This window comes from Podarcis muralis, chromosome 12, assembly GCF_964188315.1.
Source record: "Podarcis muralis chromosome 12, rPodMur119.hap1.1, whole genome shotgun sequence".
Classification (NCBI taxonomy): domain Eukaryota; kingdom Metazoa; phylum Chordata; class Lepidosauria; order Squamata; family Lacertidae; genus Podarcis; species Podarcis muralis.
The window spans coordinates 34,790,544-34,814,431 of NC_135666.1; the positions used below are offsets into that span (position 1 = coordinate 34,790,544).

Sequence of the window (23,888 nt, forward strand, 5' to 3'; positions counted from 1 at the left end):
CCCTTAGAGCCATATTGGTTGGCGCAAAGAAGCCAAGCGCCTGCTTCTCATGATGACGGATCAGACCTCTCACCTGGCGCTTGACAGTAAATTAGCGGGGATAGTAATCCCTAATGATGGAAACTGCCATTTGAAAGATAATGTGTACGTCAAAGCGACCAGTATGGTAAGGTATATGTCGTATACAGCATTGGCTTTGAACAGTGGTTTCCCCAAGCGTTAGAAGGGTCTCTGTAATGAGATGCTCCTGCTGGAGAGGCATGAACTTCAGCTAGAACCAGCTCACTCGATTGGTTTCAGCCTCCCAGTCAGTACAGTGTGAGTAGCGTTTTTTCTTCATCATCCCACCTCTTATTGAGGTCTTTTCTTCCCTGCTTACGTTATATGCTGTTCCAGGTAGACAGGAGTGGTAGAGAATGTCTCCTGCTCAAGGTATGCAGACACGTTTTGTCACAAGAATTAAACACTATGTTCGTTGTGAAGGCCTGGGATCACTTGGGGAAGATTGGAGTAAGCTAGGTATTTTACACTGTAAACCAAGTCTAGAGAAAGTGGCAAGTTTATGCTAGGGATGAGCGACCTGAGCAACACAAACTAAAGGGTGCAGCTCCTTTTCTTCTGCATCCCATCTATTATAGCATCTGATCACCCTGTGGGTAGAGTTGAATTTTGGTTAATCTTCATGGATACCCAATAAGTGGTGTGAGATATGAACCCATACTGAGACCAGGCTCACATGCAGGATGAAGGAAAGAGAAAAGTTGTGGACAGCAAAGTGAAGGGAAGTGTGTGTATGTTTTTCCACTTAGCACACCTGCAAATGCACAGTGCTGTGCCTCAACACAGAGAAGTGTAGCTCCTTTTGTTCGCTTGCTGCTCTGTACTTTTGAATCCAGTGTGTTGGTGAAAAGGCGCGCTCACACGGCTACTGTCATGAGCTTCCCTTTTCTCTAAGGAAACACACTGCAGAGATAGCAGAACCCTGTTAACTGCCCTGAATTAGTTTTGATGAAAAGGTATGCCTTTCTATTAATAATGGAATGTTGTCAAGTGCATGTATCACAGATATATGCACTGCAGGGAGCTGATACTTGCCGCTGATACATTGCATGTGACTCGACCATAAGTCCATTCATCCAGACTGTGCCTGACTCATTTACTTGGTCATCTTTCAGCTTCTTTCTCTTTCTTCTTTCCCCTTTTATTTGGAAGTGGGGCGGTTTGCTCTGCAGATATGCTAAGACGGGAAATTGCATGTGGTGTTTCAGTCACTTGTGTTCATATGATGAGTCAGGACCCACAGCAGTCACCACCTGACCTTAAGTGGGTTGCAGCAGCCCTGCTAGCACTATTTTTTGTTTAGGGTATTTTTTTGGAAGAGTAGGAGACAGGGCAAGAATTAAAATGGATGCATAGTTTAAAAACACATTCAGGCTAAAGGTGGCTTCTGATAATCAAACTGCTGAAGACCTAGCTTGCATACATGCTGACAGTTTCATTTAGTTAAGAATATCATGTGATAACTGCTGTTGCCATCTGATGAATGTAATATATATACTTGTCCTAAGGCTTGTTTCACTACAAGCATTCAGGGATTTATGGTAGAAGAGCAATCATGTATGTAAGGTTTCTTATTAATTTCACACTCATAGCATTCCTTTAGATCATATTAAAGTACAAATGCCCACTATGTATCTCCTTTTTTTTGTTTTCAGGAGCATCCATCACTCGGCCAGCTTTCTGAAAAACTCATAGACAACAACATTAATGTAATTTTTGCAGTCCAAGGGAGCCAATTTCACTGGTATAAGGTATTTTTAAACATCAGAATTTCACAAGTTTTAAGATCATAATCACAGTGGCCTTTTAACTGTAACACTGTTTTTCTGTAGGACCTTTTGCCTCTTCTGCCGGGAACTACTGCAAGACAGATAGAATCTCAAGCAGTGAATCTCAGTGACCTGGTGGTAGAAGCCTACAAGGTATATGCTTTGTGATGAAAGCATTTTTCATTAATGTTGGTTTGGGGGAAGCAGATGTTAAAAGAAATATTCTGTGAGCTCCAGATACAGGTGCAACATAGCAAAATAGTCAAGCAGTGCCTGCATACCTATAAATATATAAAACACTGTTCTCATATAATATTACATAGAACAGTAAAATATTATGGAGAAAACTACAGTGGCACCTTGCAAGACGAATGCCTCGCAAGACGGAAAACTCGCAAGAAGAAAGAGTTTTCCGTTTTTCGAGGTGCTTCGCCAGACGAATTTCCCTATGGGCTTGCTTCACAAGAAGAAAGCCCATAGGGAAATCTCCGGGGACCTCTTTTAAAATGCTGGCGGTCGGGAGCAAAGACTTTCGCCTGGACCTCTTCTGAAGGCCGGCGGGCGGCGAAAGTCTTTGCTCCCCCCCCCCCCCCGCCTGCCTTCCCGGGATAGCTATCCCGGCGGCTTTTGAAGGCAGGCGGGGGGGGAGCAAAGACTTTCGTCGCCCGCCAGCATTTTAAAATCGCCCCGGGACAGCGGAGGCTTCGCTGCCGCCTGCCAGCATTTTAAAATCGCCCCGGGACAGCGGAGAAGTCTCCGCTGTCCCGGGGGCTTTTAAAATGCTGGCGGTCGGCAGCAAAGCCCTCCTGTCCCCAGAGCTTGCGGGGCGGGAGGTGGGGAGAAGGGCTTTTCTTCCCACCGCCAGCCTTCAGAACAGCCTTCTGAAGGCTGGCGGTGGGAAGAAAAGCCCTTGTCCCCCCCCCCCCAGCCTTCAGAAGAGGTCGGGCGACAGACTGTCCCCGGACCTGGTCTGAAGGCGGTTTCCATAGGAACGCATTGGTTGATTTTCAATGCATTCCTATGGGAAACCGTGCTTCGCAAGACAAAAAACTCGCAAGAAGAAAAAACTCGTGGAACAAATTAATTTCGTCTTGCGAGGTACCACTTTATTAGATCTGTTAAAACCAATACCACAGTGTAAAATAATTATGGCCTAAGGTTAAACTTTTCTAGGATAAACACTCTACTAATCTTCAGAGATCATATTGTAATCTTTATTATAATTATAATCTTTGAGGAATAAGAAGGAATAAGTTGCTGGGAAATATTGATGATTATGATAATAACACAGAGACGCAAAGAACAAGCAGTCCATAAGAACACTGGAGGTCAGTAGCAAAGCAGCCAGTCACCCGAATTCAAAGCTAAAGGCCCGTGCGGAAGGGCTGTAGCTTGGTGGTGGAACATCTGCTTTGCATGCAGAAGGTTCTAGGTTCAGTACCTGGCATCCTCAGGTAGGGTCTTCTGCCTGTAGCCCGGGAGAGCTGCTGCTGCCAGGCACCTTGGGCAGTACTGGGCTAGATAGCCCAGTGGTTTGAGGCAGCTTCCTATGTTCTAAACTCCCCTCCCCTCCTTCCTTTAGGTTAATCATAACTATCTAATCTACAAAATGTCCCAAAGTCCCATTCTACTAAATTTGCTGTGGTGAGGTCTGTGGTTGGTTCACAGACTGTCCACAGAGATGAGAATGAAGCAAAAAGAAAAGAAACTAGAAAAAAAGCGAGCCTCTGTCAAGCTTGGGTCAGAAGGAAATAAAAATCTTCCTTTACTAGCAGCACATAGCTTTACCCAAGAAAATCACTTAAGAGTTGAAACTAAAGGCAAACTGCCAAAAAACCCCACATACCTTCTCTTTACTTCTGAGGAAAATCAAGCTAGTGTACAGTTATCAAGAAAATATGCTACTAGGACAGGGTGAGAAAGATCGGGGGTGGGGAATAGCCAGTGTGGTGCCTTCAATATGTTGTTGGACTACAGCTTCCTTCAATCCCAGCCTGTATAGCCAATGGTCAGGGTAGATGGGAGATGTAGTCCAACAACATCTAGGGATACCATGTTGATGACTTTCTGTACTAGAAATGTTCCCATGCACCAATTGGATATACAATATATCTTCACTGTTTCTCACTGAAATGAGTTGTAGCAATCAAATTGATTTATATCTTCTTCATAACTAACCTCGCTTTGATGTTCCATTTTTAATTGGGGCAAATGGCAAGGAGATGCATTCTCGGAAGGAGATGTCATCTCTCCAAAGCCATAATTTACAAATAGATAATGAGAAGACCCAGCAAAAATGGCACCAATTAGAGCTGCGTCTAAACATCCCAAATTAAAAATCTGCTTAAGGTCTCAGCATTTAAAATTCTACATCCCTACTTAAAAATAGGCAAATGGTATATAAAAGAGAGAGTGGTGAACTAGAAAGAGAAACTTTATGTTGTGTGTGCGAAATTTCTTCCATTGCAGTTCACCTGAACTGAACTATTGTAATTAAAAAATATCAGCTGCCTATATTTGATTGACGATGTGTCCAAGATACCCCTGAATTTCTCTGTATTTTCAATTTTTAATTGGGAGTTTACCAAACAGGTGTCATAAAAAAGTTATGAGCTCATGGTATTTCTACAGATTTTTTTTTTTGGGGGGGGGGTTAACACTTATCAGTTTAATTGGTTTTGCTCTGCTAAGGACACAATCAACAGAAATCCAGGCAACTTTGCATCTATGCCCAAAGATGAGAACAGCTTCTTTTGCTCTCAGTTTCAAAATAGAAAACAGTTAATGGCATCATCACAATTCAAAGTTCCAACATTTTAGCTTAAAGAAACCCATATCTCACCTTTTTCCCAGTACATCTTTGGTTCCAACATCAGGATGGAACTTACATGATGCACATTTGCTTGTGATAAGATGGCACTGTGAGCTTGCCCAGAAAGGAATCTCATTTTCATTAAATCGGATGGGTTTTTATCTGTATTCTAATTTTTCATAGAATTGTACAGTTGAAAGGGACCGTGAGGGTCATCTAGTCCAGCCCCCTGCAATGCAGGAATCTTTTGCCTAACGTGGGGCTCGAACCCACAACCCCGAGATTAAGAGTCTCATGCTCTACCAACTGAGCTATTAACATACTTAGTGTTCTGAGAGGCAGTGAGCACATTCAGAATAATCATTTGGTGCAGCCCTGTACCAATTAAGACTGTGTGGAGGGACTGCTTATTTGATTTTGTGTGTGTGTGTGCATGAATAGATACTCTGTAAACTTAGAAGATAATCCCTGGACTTAGAAAAGTATCACATCATGCAGGGAGAGAGGCTTCAAACATTGTCTTTAAACCAAACCACTCCATGCCCCCAGCAAGTGTAGCAGTACTAGCAGCTACACACTGCCATGGCAGCCTTCTTGCCACAGCAAACAAGGGATTTGCTTGTCTCTTTCTCGTTTTGCTCTGTGATTAGCATTGCCAACAAAGAAAACAGCTTGCACAGAGTCTCGTGCTCAATCTAGCAAGTATAAGAAAGGTCGGTGCCACAAAAGCAAGGGGCATCATTCTCCATGATGGATGGATGGGGAGAGGGACATCTGGAAGTAGGTATTCTAGGTGCTAATAGCAGCAGTATTTTGAAAACCAGTGTCCACTCAGTAGGCATAGAACGGAATAAAGATGTTATTGTGTGAACTTGCCCTATAGCGGTAGAACGGAATGCTGGATTTGTCACTGACATTGTAAGATTAGCTGGAAACCCCAGCATTGCTGTCCTCCTCTTCAGGATTACAAGTTCCCCTGGCATGACTGTGTGATATACATAAATGGAGTCTTTATGCAGAAAACAATTTATTCCTTTATCCAGAGACAGACAGGCTCTTTTGTTCTAGTTAAATCCACTGAGTCAGGCATGCTGCCACTGTAGCACATATTGCCATGCAATGTGATGGAGCTCTCTTGTTTTTTTGGTTCCCCCACCCCCATCCCTGCAGAAGCTGCTCTCTGAAGTGAAAATTCAGGTGGAAAACCCCATCCAAGATATAAATGTCAAGGTCACTGCAATCTGCCCTGATGGAAGCAGAAAAACCGGCGCGGAGGGATGCAAAAACGTGAAATCCACAGCTGAAGTACGAGCATTCCTTTATTCACAAAGGAGGCAAAATATTTCATCAATGTTTTTATAATAGCTTTTTCAGTGGAAGAAAGATTTGGTATGGGTTTTAAAGTAAATATCTGTGGGTTGTAGTCTTAGGCCCTCCAGATTGTTCATGGAGTTTATTTCTTCGGAGCTTTGTTTTCCAGTTAAATCCATGGATAAACATTTCTGCTCCATGGTTAGCAGTAAGCGGCTGCTTTTTCAAATTTCCCCAGGCTTCCAGAAATGAGACATTGTGCCTGCTTCAAAGTTTTGATCCTAGAGCTAATCAATTAAAGTACCTTTTAAATAACTGGTGTGAAGGCATGCAGTTATTTTAAAGATGTGCCCTGAGGTTTTTGCTTCATTTCCTAAACCAGAGTTCCTGATAGATGGTCATCAGAGTCATCTTTATTATTCCAGCACACATCTTTGTCCATGGCTAATGTTCTAGGGGTGCTGTGAGTTGGACCCCTAGCTTCTTCATTTATACACTCCTCTGTGTATGTGAGGCTCTTCGGGTAAAACAGATAAGCATTTTCAGATTCTGAAGCAGACGTGCAAGCCACATTTCACATCTGCAGTGGATGAGTAGACTGGGGCATTAAAAGCATTACCAAAAGCAGTAGCTTGCCCACAGTTAAGGAGACCAACTGTGCAGTGTGGTTTTTTCCTTTAGCCCTTGCAGCTTCCATTCTCACAGAGGCAAGCCGCTTTTTCAACTGAGTACAGTGGTACCTCGGGTTAAGAACTTAATTCGTTCCGGAGGTCCTCCTTAACCTGAAACAGTTCTTAACCTGAGGTACCACTTTAGCTAATGGGGCCTCTTGCTGCCACTGCACCGCTGGTGCATGATTTCTGTTCTCATCCTGAGGTAAAGTTCTTAACCCGAGGTACTATTTCTGGGTTAGCAGAGTCTGTAACCTGAAGCATTTGTAACCTGAAGCGTCTGTAACCCGAGGTACCACTGTAGTAGTTTGTGGCAACTGCTACAGAGAGAAACGTTTTTTTAAAAAAACAACACACAATACTAGTGGCACGTAAAGTTCTGCTTACATGTAAATTACTTTTTGTTGGTGGCCTCAGAATGCAGCATGCCAATTCAGGGAACACCAATGCATGACGATCACATATAACTGCTTGAGTGATTAAGCTTTTGCTGTGCTTGTTGCTATTAATAATGATCATTTATATGGGACCATCTATGATAGCATACACATTGCGTCCAAAGCTTTTGGGCAAATATCACATTGAAGGTGGTCCTAAGAGAGGAAAGAGATTCAGCTAGTGCTTGTTGGTTTTGAATTATGGTTAATTCTAATAGGCCACCCTCGTCCCTATTCAGGATGATATCCGAAAACAATTCAGAGAGAGAGAGAGACAGAATGGTGACAGGTATTCGCTCCCCCACACCGCCAAGAAGTCAATGTTTTAAAAAGAATATATGCTTATAAATAACTTGCAGTTTTCAACAGCTTCTATAAAGCCCCAGTACGATTATAGGGCTGCTTTTCGACGATACAGTAAAAGAGTGCTTCTCATTTTTTATATTGCAGGTGCTCTTCAATATTTCCATTGCCATGAAAGGATGTGGTACAACCGAAGGAAGAAAATACATGACTCTCAAACCGCTTGGTTTCAATGAATCAACCAGAGTTAATATACACAAAATATGTGCTTGTCAGTGTGAGGGCAGCATAAAGCACAAAAGGATATGTGTCGATGAAACATCTCAGGATGCAGAGACTCCGAGCTCCAGCAACAAATTCTCTTCTGAGCAGTGCAAGATGCCCAAGGGCCACCTAGTCTGCAGTGGTCAAGGAGACTGTGTAGATGGGAAATGCATTTGCCACAAAACCAAACTTGGCACAATATATGGTAAATACTGTGAAAAAGATGACTTTTCCTGCCCTCACCACTTGGGAAACTTATGTGCTGGTAAGCTCCAGAATTTCACTATATTTTACCAATTCAGCTTTTATTCTTTTTCAGCTAAACCCATTTTCCAGAGAGCCAGCTCCATCAAACCTAGCAGGGCCTCTAACATGCACAGGATTTTGCTGTTAACTAGATTTGTAGCTTGCTTTAACCCTAAGCCAAACTAAGTCACACTATTGCTAGGTAACACCATGTACCTATAGCAGCATCAATATCTATAGTTCCTCACAAAGCTACATCTGCAGAAACAGACAAATGTATGGCCTCAAGAAGCTTACAATATAAAATACACAAGGGGTGATGTGAGGGGAGGGGGGACCAGCAAGGAAAGGGAAAGAAGAGGTGGCAGAAGCGCAGCTGTGGGCAAGTTCAGATATACGTACTTAAAACTTTGTTGCTGGTGGGATTGAAGCGGATAAGTCAAAAACCACACCCGAAGAAGGAGAGATTTAAAGGAAAGGGTATTTGTTCATCCAGTCTGGAGAGAGCTCCACACATCAGGGACAGCAACAGTGAATGGATGGACTCATTTTAAGAATGCAGGAAAACTTTGGATTGGTTAAGGGTATGATGAGTCTGGAATGAGCTGGCTAACTTGCTCCTCTGAGATGGTGCCAAATAGTCTTATGCTGCACAATGCCCTTGACACAAGAGCTTTCTCTTTCTGCTGGGGAATCCCCCCCAAAAGAGCATGCACACCAGATTGATTGATTGATTGATTGATTGATTGATTGATTGATTGATTTACGTACATACATTTGATGCAAATTACTGACACTAAGGCAACTCAGCTTCTTTTTGCTTCCATTTTCAGGAGAGCTTGCTAGTCACCAAAATATTTAGCAGTTTGCAGAGAAGAAAAGAAAACAAGGTTGCTCACCAGTAGCTATTGTTCTTCGGCAATTTATCCACACGCAGTCCCATCCTTTGGGAATCCACTCCCAGGTTAAAATCCGGCAGTGGGGTTCTTAAGGAGGGAAATAATGTTGCCTCGGGTGTGCCCAAAACAACCAAATGTTGGGAAAGTTCCCTTCAACTTGAAGATATGCCTTTTGATGACTTTCCTGCCATGCAAACTCCCATTTGCATGTGGATTCCTTCCCAAGGGCAATAGTTTCAAGTAAGCAACCTCATTATTTTCCCCAACGGCTTGTGAAGTAGGTTAGTAAGTGATGCTGGGAGTTGATAACTTGCCCCGGGCCACCTAGGGAACTTCATGGCTAAGTTTTTCTTCAGTTCTAGTCTACTGTCAGGTGTTCTTTGCATCAGCTATGTCCATCACATATGAAGAGCGGCCATGCTTGCTGGCCCAACCATTGTGTCCTTGCTACACCACACACACACACACACCCTCCATGCATTGTGCGGAAGTGTGGTGATCCTTCTCTACATGTGTAGGTTCCCCTAGTGGTGTAGAACCCCACACAAATGTTAACCACAATACCTAAGAAATGGTTTTGTACTTCATACGTCAGGGGTGGAGAACCAGATGTTGCTGGATTACAGCTCCTCTTATCCATGACCACGAGTCATGTTGGCTGAGAAAGGTGAGAGCATCTAATGACATCTGCTGGCATATGTAGCTTGTGGTTTAACAACTATCGCTTCTTCACCGTTTCGGTGTATTTATGGCACCAAAACTCTACTGAAAAACAACCAATTTTTTTTTAAGAGCTCTCAATTTTAACCCGCATACCTTTCTTATGCAATTTTTTAAAAAATGGAACACATTAATTGTACACCTCATCTTCCCACCCTAATAGTCTCAGGCAGATCAATTACCTATTTTCCATCTCTTAAGCATCTTGAGTAACGCTTAACCACAGTTTCACTAAGAAGCAAAATATCTCACCATCTTCTTTAAGCCAATAATCACTTAAAGGTATACAGTGGTACCTCGGGTTACATACACTTCAGGTTACATACACTTCAGGTTACAGACCCCACTAACCCAGAAATATTGCTTCAGGTTAAGAACTTTGCTTCAGGATGAGAACAGAAATTGTGCTCCGGCGGCGCAGCAGCAGCAGGAGGCCCCATTAGCTAAAGTGGTGCTTCAGGTTAAGAACAGTTTCAGGTTAAGTACGGACCTCCAGAACGAATTAAGTACTTAACCCGAGGTACCACTGTAATAAGTTTTCAGAAGCTGTGATCAATAAGGCTCAGCGCAGGAGACCTTGAAGCCCCTCTCTAGTGAGTCATGTACCCAGGGCCTCACCCATTCCTTCTCTGCCCTTGTAGGCAACGGTGAATGCGAAGCAGGCAAATGCAAATGTTCTAGCGGCTGGGAGGGCGATCGTTGCCAGTGCTCGTCATCCTTACGAAAACACTGCATGAATTCAAATGGCCAGGTCTGCAGTGGAAGAGGAACTTGTGTGTGTGGAAGATGCAAATGCACCGATCCCAGCAGTTTGGGCCATTTGTGTGAATTCTGCCCTACTTGTAGAATAACTTGCGGTGACAAACGGTATGTTTCCTCAGATTTATTTTTTTAATTGCGGTCTCCTAAAGCAGGTATGGGCAATATATACTGTACATTCCTACTGGCACTTCTTTTACTGCTGCCTTGTGGCATCTTACCAATGGGCTGGTGATCCCAAGGACTAAAAACCACAGCATTGATTCATCTTCTACAAAGTGATGGTCTTAACATTTCCAGCATACTCGATAGGTTGATCACTTTGGGCTGACCCTCATGAGTTACTGACACACATTATGTCCCACACAAAAGCCCTTAATCGAGGCTTTTTAAGAGCTAAGGACTTCCCCTCTTGTTTGACTTGCAATGGAAATTAAGGTTGCCCACACTTTTTACTAATCAGTGCCATCTTGTGGAAGCTGAGTACATTAATTGCTCTCCATCCTGCCCACCCCTCACATCCCAACCTTCCAGTGAGGGTTAAGTTAATGTCATGGCCCCTCACGGAGTGTGTTTGTGCTTCTTTGTTATTGCCTGAGAATCCTGAACCCTCTTGCTTTGGGCCAGAAGGCTTTGTACAATGTGCTAGGCTGCACTCGCCGTGAAGTTGACAAGCTGACATCCCGTTCTGTGACTCCCTGTTGACTCAGGCTATTCATGACTAGAAAGCAACACTCGAATGCTAGTGCTGACACAGGGAAGTGTGGCCTTTCTATCTCTCCCTGCACCTCTCTTGAGCAACTGCAATTGTTCTTAAGCTACAGATCCCAGAATTCCCTAGAGGCAAAGAATACGGTTGGAAAGGCAATTGTTGGGATACAAGTTGTTGTTGTTTCTCAGGGCAAAGTCTTGGTGGGCAGGATGTGGTCAATCAGCTTTAATTTACCAATCTCTGTCCTGCATTATCTCAGAGAAGTAGTAAAAGACTGGTTAAAATGGACCTTCTGGAACTTTTTCACGTTCTGAAAAGCTCATTGCTAGCTGAGTTCCTAAGGATGTTGATAAATATTATTTTAAATCCCAGTCATTCAACTATACATACTGAAGGCTGGAATTTTATTATGTGGTTGAAATTCTGAGGTTTTCTTATATCTGGTTTTTGTGTGTGCGGAAATCTGTATTATTTTTGCTGTAATAATGACTGATTTTCAAGATTGCTGTTTTTATTTGTTGTAAGCTGCTTTAGAAGGCTTTGCCCAGAAAACCAGCATGTAAGTCTTTTGAAAGAAAGACTAGTTAGATGGCAGCTTGTGTATCATTTTTGATACCTGGCCATAGACTCTCTTAAGCAATCTTGAATGGGGGCATGCTGTACTGTCGCTGTTGCCAGTGGCGTAGCGTGGGTTGTCAGCACCCGGGGCAAGGCAAGTAATTTGCGCCCCCTAACCCGTGGATTTGCGCCCCCTAACCTGTGGATTTGCACCCCCTAACTCCCAGATGTTGCGGCCGGCCCCCCCTGCACCCCCCACGCTACGCCACTGGCTGTTGCTAGTGACAAAATGTAACAAAATGCTGAGTTTATTGATCCCTGATTTTACTTCGTAGTCATGGGTAATCCAGAGAGAAGGATAGATATTCAATTGCATTTTGGTTTACAGGAATTGTGTGCCCTGTCGTCACTCCAACTCGTCTCAGATTGCGCTGGACCAGTGCAAAACCTCCTGTGCTTACAGGTTGCATTATACTGAAAAATCTTCAGGTAAGTGAAAAACAAAATCATCAGTATCAGATTGCCTACAGTTGCCTTGGTGACATAGCGAAGAGACTGGCTTTTGTGGGTTGTAGCTCAAAAGAACACTACTGATATGGGGGTTGTTGCTGTTTTTACAATAGAAGGCATTCCTTGTTCTAGCTAGTATTAATATTTTCACACAATGATTAAAGCAAAATCTCTTTTCTCTTGAGAACGTAAAACCTAAATAACAGAAAATGTGGTTGGCTGGCGTTGGCTAAATGTCAAGGTCGGGCATTTCTAGGCCTTTGAGAAATTAATTCTGCTAATGACAAAACCAGACACAGTAATACAGGAAGGAATATTTCTATAAGCCTATTATTTCACACTCCGCTTCTCCATATACAGCTACTCTTATTTCACATTATGAGGCGCGAACAGTTGAAGTAAAATGTGCAGTTGAGTCTAAGGTTTTTAAAGCATATCCCACCCCTCCTATTATCTTGGGAACTGTAGTTTACCCCCCACTGAGTTACAATACCCTGCACCTGTACAAGCTTGTTTCCTGGATTCTTGCCGGGGGGGGGGGCGAGGCTTGAAATATATGGCATGTATGCAGCCTAGCTCTATAAACTTAAGAAATCCTCTCATTCCATATAAACTCCCCTAGAATTAAGATGTCCCTGATCTCTTAAAAGTACAGACACTACCAAAGGTGGGGCTCTGATCCCTAGAGAAACAGAGGCAGCTTGGTGGTGGCTCCGTGAGGCACTGCAGGCAGAGAAAACTGTACTGCGTCCTCCAGCAAATTAACCAGGAGAGCTCTTTTAAGCTGTCCAGAATTTCCTGACTCCCACTGAGGGGGAAGGACCTCTAAAACAGGGGTCAGCAAGGTTTACCTCGCCTGGGCCGGTACACTCCCACGGAGATCACTCCGTGGGCTGGATCGCATCTGCACAGGCGCAATTTCCGGCAGCGCAGAAGCAAGTCCTCACTGCGCCAGTGTAGTGCAGCGCATGGGGACTCGCCGAGCAGGCAGCTCAGTTCGGAGGCGGCTCATGGGCCGCTGAAATGACCCCCGTGGGCCGCAGGTTGCCGACCCCTGCTCTAGAACATGGGAAGGCAAACTAAGGCCCGTGGGCTGGATCAGGCCCAATTGCCTTCTGGATCCGGCCCACGGACAGTCTGGGAATCGCCACATAGATCACTAGCACACACGTTCTTTCCCTCTCCCTCACATGGCGGTGGCGGCGGTGCCTCCTCCCTCCCTCCTCCTGGCTTCTCCCTGCCCTGCCTAGAGGAGGAAGGGAGCTGCGCTTTGTTGGTGCCAGCAGGAGCAGCGCTCGAGCAGCCACCATTTTAAGCAGCGCCTCTCCGGAGCCCTTTCGTGCACCGCTCGTCATCCCACTGCCGCTGCCACCGCCAGCCCCTGCTGCTCGCAAGACACAGGTAAGCAGCCACTGGGGCTCATGGTGCTCTTGCATCATTTCCCCCCCCCCCCAAGGTCTGAGGGACAGTGGACCGGCCCCCTGCTGAAAATGTTTGCTGACCCCTGCTCTAGAACCTTTGAAGACCTGCTGTGACCGACTGGCTACACATTTTGAAGATCTAAACATTCAACTTCAGAGAGAGATAATGATGGTGGTTTTAGTGGATGGTGGTTTTCAGCTGCATTTTACCTTCTGTTATTTGTGCACCGCTTGGAGAATGAAATCTAGATAAATAAATCATAACTTGACGCTTTTTGCTAGCTGCATCAATACTGAGATCAGTGGTGTAACTATAGATCTGCCGAACATGTACACTCCTTGTTTTGGATAATGCTTTTTAAGAATAAGGTGCCTTTTTGTATATATCGGAATAAAGATGTCATTTATTATATTATTCAACAAAAGTACAATTATAAATTACTTTATCGTATTAGGGTTTAGCTTTATCTTTTAGGTTTATTGTGTGGACCTTTTGAGGGGACAGTGTGAATTTTACTACTTCTTCTTTTTGCAGAATGCACAGCTGATGATCCAAGCCACTTCAGAATCTTTTTCATAATTTTTATAGTTACATTTCTGATTGGGTTGCTTAACGTGCTTATAATCCGACAAATAATTCTTCAGTGGAGCAATAACAAAATTAAATCTTCATCTGATTATAGAATATCTGCAACTAAAAAGGTAACTGATGTCACTGATCCATAATGAATATTTTTTTAAAGGAGTGCTAGTTGTGTGGGACTTTCTGACCATTTATATTCTCTTCTCCTTTAAGGATAAAATGTTCTTGCCCACTGTTTGTACAAAAACTGTAACCTACAGACGTGATAAGCCTGAAGAAATCAACATCAGCAAGTTACAAGTAAATGAAACTTTCAAATGTAACTCCTGAAGACAGGCTGCTTTCTTCAAAGCTTTGTTTTCTCAGTCAAGAAGTTTATTTGAAAGATACTTTGGGGGTTTGTGGTTTGAATACTGTAATGAGAAACTGACCTGAAAGCCTAGTTACACAACATGGCTAGATTTCAAACAGAGCTGCTCCATTTTGGAAAAAACAAATGTGCATTAACTACTGATTAACATGATTAAACCAATTAAAGCACAGATAATTTGGATTGGGGCCAATTCAGTCCCATTTAGGATCAAAAGGATCAAATTGGCTTAAATTTGACTGTTCTGGCATAAGCAGGCTTCATACCTGTTCACAACACCACTCTGCATTGTAGCACTTTAACATAACGTAACTTATTTAGTCTTTAGCATTGGCACGTAATGCTAATCCGAACTGGTGTTGCAAACGCACTGATCTCACTTTAGTTAAGAAAAGGTTTGGTCTACATTTCCCAAACGATGTAAAGCAAAATGTAGCTGGCACAAATCAGTGACAGGTCAACCGTTGGCGCTTAACTCCTGTTCTGAGCACTGGGGAGAAAGCAGATCAGAAAGGGGGGAAACGTGGGACAAAATACCCACAGAGAGAATTGCCTGCAAAACAAAACAGAAAAGATTGAAACAATTCCTTACCACCATCACTCTGGCCCCGATAATCGCAAGCCTTGATGTCCTACGTTGCACTAATTTGGAGGAGAGAGACTAAGTAGGCTTGCATCCAGCCTACTAAAAAGCAAAAACACTAACAGAGCAATCGAATTCCCCTACCCAGTCATTGTGGATGGTACTTGGATGAGATGCAGATATTTCTCCAGCCTAACTCCACTGGCCTCCACCGCCAGGAGAGCTCCATCTTCAGCAAGATAGCCCTCCCAGCAAGAAGTACCCTAATGTACCTTCCGAAATGGTTGGTGGAAACTGCTGGTAGCATAGCTCCCGAAACACAGGAGATGGTGGAGGATCCTGTGCTGACCCCTAACTGCTGCCAGGTCGCAGGCACTCTTATCTGCACCAGCCTGGGAGGTAGAACAGCCAACAAGTCCTTCCCACTCCCACCTCTCCCTTCCGCCCTGGCTGGCACAAGTGACTCTTAAGGCTACCATCCTACAGCATGCTTTGCCTAAGGCTAGCCCTGTTTCTATCCGTGGGTCATAACCCCCATGCCAACATGGGCTCGAAATGCTGAGAGTCCTAGCGGGGGGCTGTGTTCCTTCTGGCATCTCAGTAAGGAGACTCGACTTGGATCCTGAGAACCACTGCTTTATGTGGAGGAACGAATATGGTGATCCTTCTGTGTTGCATTTCAGAGAACACTAGATAAAAGTATAAGTACGTTTGTATACAGAGCACACTTTATGACTCTATTTTCTATACATACTAACTGTTCTGACTTTGTTTGCTTCGAGTCTTTCTAAAATTGGATAGAATCATTTTGTGTAGAAGACTGGAATAATCAAAGGGGTTAATCACTACTGGATTTTTTTAAGATATTTTTTTTTTAATGGCTCATTGTTACTTAGGAATAATTACTACATCAAGAAGATATGCTAAAGCATTTGACTCAATTTGACCAGGGTGTGTTTTTGTGTATGTGTGTACACACACACACACACTATATTTTCCATTATATATATAAAATGGAAAATATAGTGTTAGTGCAGGAAAGTGTGATATGGTAAGCACATAAGAAGATGGCAGAGAAATAGAGCAGGCTGATTCGGTCACCACTCTAGCTCTTGTCAACCAAAAATTAAAGCTGGTATATTTTAGTATTTTAAAGCTCTGCCCCTGGTCCATGCATGCATGGAACTCCTTTCCTAATGCTATTGGAGGCTCTTTGCATCCAACCCTGTGGATTTTTGAGTGAAAAATTATTTATTTTTGGAGATAGTGGAGTTGTGCTTGGCTGAGGCTACAATGCTCAAAAACTGCACAATCATAGCACTTTTAGAATTAGAATGTATGCTGTTCTTTGGAAAATTTTGCAACTTCTCTTGCTGAAACAACCAAATCTCTTTGTGTTTTTATTCAGTCTCCCCGATACTTTGCACACTCCTTAAAAAAGGTACGCAATTAGTGCCAATATACTTAAGTATGCCAAGAGGAACATCATGCTATCCACGATTCCTGCATACAGATATGTCAGGTTTTCCTTCTGTTTGCCATGCCACAATCTGGTTCATACTTCAGTATCGCTATACAATTCGAACACATCTAATTTGCAATGTATATTTTGCAGTGGTTTCTGATACTTTTTGCTTCCGTCAAGTTTTAATGTGTACTGTATTTTTTTTTGCGTTGTTTTTTTTTTTTTTTTTTTTTGTAAAAGCAAACGTGGATGAGTCCTGTTTTTATAGATTCAGTGCTTAAAATGTGTAGGCTCTTTCTAGGAAAGAGGAGTTCAGAGTAAAAATAATTTCCCGTTGTTCAATATAAGATTAAAGACTTTGAAATCACTGCCGTAACTTCTGTTGAAGCTTACTACATGTTTTTATTTAAAATGTATTTTTGTAGTGTTCATGACTAACTTTTTTATTTCAGTTTTATTTATTTATGTGTCACTTTAGTACATTGTGAGATAGTTTATTTTTCTATGAGAGCTGCAATAACTATGACTTAGCATTAATTTAATGCAAAATTATTGTACTTGGTCTCTAACGTTAAAGAAATATTGTCTCTAATCCATGGTTGACATTTTGTTATTTTGCAATAATATTTAAACAAAAAACCTGTAAAAGTCTTTCCTCTTAATTTATTTTACTATGAACTTTTGCCAAGGAGTTATTCAGCCCCATTGCTAGAATCCTACACATTATCATTTATGTGTAAGTCTTATGGGTATGAAGCTGAACAATATAAGTCTCAAGTTTTGCTCTCAGCTATCAAGTTCCAAATTCAAGGAACCACAAGATCAAAGATTCAAAATGGTTTAGTTGGAGAAACAATCATGTGGAAATATAGTTGCCTCTTATTTTCAAAGCAATTTTGCTTTAAAACATTTTTCCAAACCCAAACTTGGTGTTAGGCAGTGGGTCAAATGGGGGTAACATGCAGTAGCTTCAGGTCTCTTGAAGTCCAACACAAGTGAGTGCTAAATGGGAAAGAAAGAAATAGAGATTCAGTCCAGTAGCTTTCTGTGAAAAGAAAGTGCTTCCCTATGTGCTTAACTCAAGATTCCAACTGCATTGTCAGCAGCAGATACTAAGATAGTTAATGGCAAAATGCACATCTAAACAGCAATGTTTTGATCTGTCTTCTAAAGGCAAAGCTAAATCAGAATTATTCAAACCTGGGTCCCCAGATAGTGAAATGCAGCTCCTGTCATCTGCTGCACCTTAACCAAGGGGACAGGGTTGTAGTCCAACATCATTCATGTTGAAGACTGAACACAGCTAAGAGCTTCGCAGCCCAGTGGCCACCACTAAGAAGGCCCTACTTCATGTTCCCATCCAGCCTGTTTCAGATGGTGCTGGTATACAAAGCAGGGACTTAGCTGAAGGTACATTCATATAGGAGGTGGTCTCCTTTGGGTATCTTTTCCAGCTGCCAAATAATTCAGGACAGTGCCAGCACTTTGGGCCTGGAAATGAGAGTCTGTGAACTTTGCATAACATTTATAGGATATGGTTTAAATAATAAGCTGCTGCCCACACATATGCAAACATTTAGGTTTCTGGGTGACTTTCAAAAGCACTCAAATAGAGCATGTGTCTGTTGTCTGATCTGGATGTATCTGTGGCAGGATCAGTTTGCTCCAGAAATTGACACTTCTAACTTCCAGGAGTAGACCTGTCCACTGCCCCAGCCTGGACATTCAAGAGCCATACTGGGTCTAAAAGCTTTCCCAAGTTCAAGTACTGACTCAGGATCTCCTTGGAATCATAAGGGGGTAGGTGAGGGAGAGAATGCTGGGTATTAATATACTAATGACAACATGTCCTAAATTCTCAGATGATCTTTCCAAATTGTTTCATGTTGTTCCCTACAGCAGGGATAAGAGACCTCTGGCCTGCAGGCCAGATTCGGCCCACCAGACCATCACCCCAGAGCATGCCCACCTGCCCCACACTTGATGCCATATGCGCTGTCAAGTGTGCGGCATGTTGTGAGGCAGCTGCACCCAGTGTGCAACTTGAGTTCCACATGGGGAACTGAGTCGCACTAGCAATGCCTGCAAAAAGGCTTTTAACTCCCTGCCCATCACCTGAAGACCAGCTGGTCAATATGGCATCAGGGTGGTCCCACTCATCTGCCAAAGTCCATGGGGGAAGGAGGAGATAAAGATCTGGCCCACCAGGCCAAAACATTTCCTCACCCCCGCTATACACAAGATGGAACCCTGTGGAAACATACAAGCCAAAGGGCATGAATTGTGAGCAGTTATATAAACCATCTTTGAAAAGTGCCTCCAAAATGCATGTATTTCACCCAATTAGCTGGCCTCATCCTTCCCCCCTGACTCCTGCTTTCATCAATCAGGAAGGGCAGGGGTCAAAGAAATATATGGTGGTATTCACCTCTCCAGTTCTGCCACCACAGCTCCCTCCTCACATCTGGTCGCCAGGCTTTCAGCATCTGGTGTTCTGGCCTCTCAGACTTAAAACACATAGCCATTATCTCACAGCAACACTCCTCCCTCCTTATAAAAGCAAAGAGAGGGAGCAAAAGGTCAGAAAATACCCACTCGGTGTACGATAGAGAAATGACAGCTCTTGTTTACAATCAATACGCCATCCGCTCACAATAGGACCGAAGAACAAAAATGGAGACTAGAAACTGCAAATCTCCAAAAGGCCAGGTCAGGCAGCTGTCAAGTCGCAAGACACAATAGACATCCAGGAACAGACTCAGCAAGCCTCTCATTACCAGTTGCTAGAGAAGAGCAGTGGGGGGCTGTTGCCCACGTGCCTTGTTTTTGGGCTTCCCAGAGGCATCTGATTGGCCACTGTTGAAAACAGGATACTGAACTGAATAGGTATTTCATGTGATCCAGCAGGGCTCTTGCGTTCCTTTGCATTGTTCTCTTTAGCTGCCAAAGGACAACCCCAAAGGGTGCTTTCTCTTTTGCATTACCCCTTTGATGGTGAACCTTGGTGGAAATATCTCCCTGGCTAAGCAGCCAGGCATCATAGCTCTCTCCTGGGTGCAACTTCCAAGCTGGACTTCATGAGTCTTGGTGCTCTTTCTGCTCAGCAAAGAGGCACCAAGGAAGTCCTAGATGACAACCATCTTCCTCCTCTGGGCCTTTGGTTTCCCAGCTGCCATTCTCCATGCTCGGCAGCTTCCATGGCACCACCTTTGTACTCGGATCTTGAGAGGCAGTTTTACTTATGCAGGCCTTCCCACCTAAACTTCAGCACACAAAAACTAATATTGGTTTCCATTGTCCACAAGAATGAAAACAAATCCGTAGGACTTTATCCTGCCGCTTTTGGGGTTTTATTGCAAATGAAGAGTGGGATTGCAGTGGGAACAGCTAAATCTCTACAAAGCTTACCATTTCACTGTTACTATTCTTGTTCTTATTTTCTTTCATTTAGTGGTTCCAGTTGTTTGCTGAGCATAATCTCTGCATGCTCCCAAGAACTTTCAGATATATTGAATTTGCAGCTTGACCCCTAGGACAATCAAGACAACAATGTTTTGTCTGAGTCTGTCTGTCTGTCTGTCTGTCTGTCTGTCTCTCTCTCTCTCTCTCTCTCTCTCTCTCTCTCTCTCTCTGTGTGTGTGTGTGTGTGTGTGTGTGAGAGAGAGAGAGAGAGAGAGAGAGAGAGAGAGAATCCATCCATTACCAATATTCTTTGAGAGATGCTATCTATGGCACCAAAATGGCACCATTCAAAAATAAGGAGGGAGGTAGAAAACCAAGAGGAGGAAATGGAGGATTGAACATTGAACAGGAACATCAAACCTCAGTGTTTCATTGCAAGTCACAGTGGGTATACCTTAGGTCTGAAAGGGAGGTGGATTCCATAGGTGCTATGTGCTGTCTTATTTGTACATCTGGACACTGACTAATAATGATGGTGGTGATAATACTTTTAAAATACATAAAGCAATACATATCTAAAAAGAAGGGGGAGCCACTCGGTGGCGTAGGAAGGGACTGCGGTGGGTGCGGACTGCCCCAGGTGTCATCACTGAGTGACATGATGGCTTGGGCACTTGCAGGCTCCACCCGAAACAGCAACATGGTGCTTGCAGACTCCATGGAGGTTCTACACAGCGTGCTCTGCCCCGGCTTGCCCTGCACCCTGGGCAGCTTGCCCCGCCCCAGGTGCAGGGCATTTGCACTGCCCCGGGTGCCCTAGCAGCTAGCTACGCCACTGGGGCCACCCTAAGACAATTGTCTTAATTGTCTAGAGTCTAAAGCTCCCCTAAATGCACCACTGCTTTAGAAATAATGAATCGCTGGGGAATGAGGTAGTACGAGGCAAACGTCTTCCCTCTGCAGAGCTGGGGGTTTTCTTGCCAGACCACCTTCCATAGCATAGAGATGGCTAAGAAACTATCCTAGCCGCCAGATTAACAGGATCTAGAGTGCATAACATAGGTTCCTTGGTTTAGATTGTGGTGTCTCACTGTGGAGCTGCTACAAACGAAAGACCAAGATGGGACTTCAGAATTTGATCCAAAACGGGAGTGTATTTATTTAAAGAAAGGCACATCAGTTGATGAACTCTTTGTTACAAGGCTGGACGGTGAAGGAGAAATATAAAGGATAAGGCAGGAAAGGGGAGGACAAAAGACAGTGGGAGGCTTGTTACATGGCCTTACTTACTGGGCTGAAACAAATGAGAGGGAGTGAAAACTTCGGCAATAGATTAAGCCCCCAAAGCAAGGAAGAGACCAGGCATTTCCAGGCCAGAGCAGGGTTTCCCCTAGCCAGGGACACAAAACGAAGGTTTCTGAGGCATAAAGACAGGCAGACAGGCAGCAGCTAAACTTAGGAAACTAATTGGGAGTTCCACACATCTTTGTTACTCTTTTGGCTTGCAGCCAGCTAAGTTTCACTCAAAGTAGACCTCAAATTAATAAATCCAAATTAGCTATGCCCATTAATTTCAATGGGTTTACTCTGAGTAGGCCTAGTGTTAGATACTGTCCTTTGTCTGCTAAACATCCTATGGCTGGTGCATGGGGGTGGTAATAAACTGATAATGAACTACAGGGGTGCCAACTTGAATAAAATATTGGGGGGGGGAGGTAAGCCCCACCCCAAATAATTGATATATGACATGGTGTGTGCACACCATTTGAATGGCAATGCCCATCAACTTGGAGGGGGGCTCAAATATTTCATGGGGGGGCAAAGCTCCCTCAGCCCCTAGGAGTTGGCTCCTATGATGAGCTATCGCCAACCTCTCTTCTGTGTCTAATATGGTGAGAAATAATTTTTGTGCCCTGCTACTCTGTTTTAATTAAAATGGGTCCTTCACTCCAAGTTGGATCTAAGTTGCTAAACTATCCCGTTTTCCTGTAGGTCTGTGTAGGAGTATTTGCCTATATTTTACACAGTTCTTTTTTTTTTTTACTGCCATCTCTCTCGGGAATCTCATCATGGGATCTCTCCTCCTCCACTCTTGAACGATTCCGTTTTTTCATTCAAGTGCTGTTTATTCATCTGTAGCTGGATTATGTCTGTTCAGAATCTGATTTATTTCAGCCGGCCCTGAAATTCTGAATTGGCCCTTTGCCCTGGTTTCCACACTAAACCTTTGTCAGCGATACTCTCAGTTTCCATAGCTGCTTTGTCCTCTTCATTGCTCCCTGGGTACATTTATCCTTTCTCTCGCTCCTGTGTTTTAAAGGCCAGCTAAAAGGGCCGAGAAGCAGAACTATACTAGCATAGTACAGACTAGCATCCACACTGATTCATCAGATATCCCAGATTAGCCTGGAAAAAAATACTGGGGTTGTTTTTATTATGCATTACTGATATCTGGCTGGGCAGTAATATTAAGAAGAGTCTCCTGCTGGATCGGCCTGGCATTCTCTTTCTACGATGGCCAACCAAATAACTCTGGCGGCCTAAAAAGCATGGGGACAATAGCCTTCCCTCTGTGTTGCTCCCCAGCAATTGGCCTTGAGAGGCACATTGCCTCTCATAGTAGAGATAACATATAGCGTGATTAGCAGATCTACACTAAGCACACAAGCACACACAAAATGAATTCAGAAATAAAACTCCAAAATCATTTGCTCATAGGGTGTCTTCATGTTACCTCGTTAGAGTGCAGTGAAATTTGTTGGGGGGTTTTCAGGGTGCTTGACAGCTCTTCCACCTCCTCCTCCAAAGCTGTTCACATCAGCATGGATTCGTTAGTGTCAGATTTGTTTCTGTTTGTGTATATACATCAGTGGGCACTGACGAGGCGGTGATGTCTTTATCCTATGCAAAGTTGCTTGTGTCTTGGCTAGCGACGAATTAGGAATGATTCAAAAGTTCCATTCAGTGGGAAGCTTTATTGAGAAACAGTGTCTCCCAAGCAGAAGTATTTTACGACAAACAACAGAATACATATGCATTCTGGATAATGTCCATGTGAACACAGATCAAAAACCCTGTGCTGGGAATGCAGTGAGTGGACTGCAAACAAGAGTGTAGATGCAGTCTCGCAGTGAAAACTAAACAACAGAAATAAAATTGCAGCAATAATGACATCTAGTGGTGAGGAAATGTATACAAACCGAACACATACAAAATGACCAGTTTGCATCTGATGGCTCAAGTAGCACTGCTTATTTGATACATAAAGAAGCTGGACTTTTAACCAACTGGAAGTTGGTTAAACCAGCCAAGTTCACGTTGAACTAATTTAAGAATGCAAGAGGCTGCTTGAACTGCTTCATTGGATCTGCGCAAGTTCTAATAAGAACATAAGAAAGAGCTTTGAAACTGCATGCACTTATATATTTTGTATATTTTGCCTGAAAGGCAGGCTAAAACAATCTTAAAACAAACCATCTTCAATCCACAATACAGGCTGTAAATAATTGTCCGTATTTGTACATCAATATATACAGTTTGCAGAGGTGGAAGTGGGCTTGATCTGCCTATACAGCGCTGGACCCAGGAAATCCGGTTGGCACCTTTAGGTGGGATCAAGAAAGGAAGAGACAACAGGAAGAGCCTATTTCTGCTTGATCTTCCTGCTCCTCCATAATCGGCTCAGATGCTCCCGCATTTCATGAAGCTGGAGAGATAGATAAAATCCCACAGTCAGAGCCACCAAAGTGAGCTTCTTTCATTACTTCTCACCCCCCAGATCCACCAAGTAATTCATCTTCTTGCCCCTTTAGTCTTAAGGCCCCACAAGGCCATCTTCAGGAAGGAGAACCTCCAGTGGAGATCAGGAGGAAATGTTCTCTGGTCCTTCTTCTTGCTTCCCATCCCAGGGTTCTGTGGACTTCTAATGCCAAGCTCCACTCACATGTTGAATACTCACATCGTAATGCAGGCCGAGACTGTAATAGGCTTCCAAGCAAATATAATTGGTGGCTTTGATGGCCTGGGACTTCTC

At 43.5% G+C, this 23,888-nt stretch overlaps 1 protein-coding gene across 3 annotated transcripts in view; it reads left to right on the forward strand.

Moving 5' to 3' along the window:
* ITGB8 (integrin subunit beta 8) overlaps positions 1-23,888 on the forward strand; it is a 65,425-nt gene that overhangs the window by 31,951 nt on the left and 9,586 nt on the right. Inside the window, exons 6-14 of one of the 3 annotated variants that reach the window (XM_028749719.2) lie at positions 8-166; positions 1,716-1,811; positions 1,893-1,982; positions 5,812-5,946; positions 7,511-7,892; positions 10,134-10,359; positions 11,910-12,010; positions 13,988-14,154; positions 14,249-17,045. In XM_028749719.2, coding sequence (XP_028605552.2) covers positions 8-166; positions 1,716-1,811; positions 1,893-1,982; positions 5,812-5,946; positions 7,511-7,892; positions 10,134-10,359; positions 11,910-12,010; positions 13,988-14,154; positions 14,249-14,365 — 1,473 coding nt within the window. In that variant the 3' untranslated portion in view covers positions 14,366-17,045. Of the gene's footprint in view, positions 1-7; positions 167-1,715; positions 1,812-1,892; positions 1,983-5,811; positions 5,947-7,510; positions 7,893-10,133; positions 10,360-11,909; positions 12,011-13,987; positions 14,155-14,248; positions 17,046-23,888 lie in introns of those variants that run through there. The other 2 variants (XM_077936995.1, XM_077936996.1) reach the window with 2 other exon arrangements.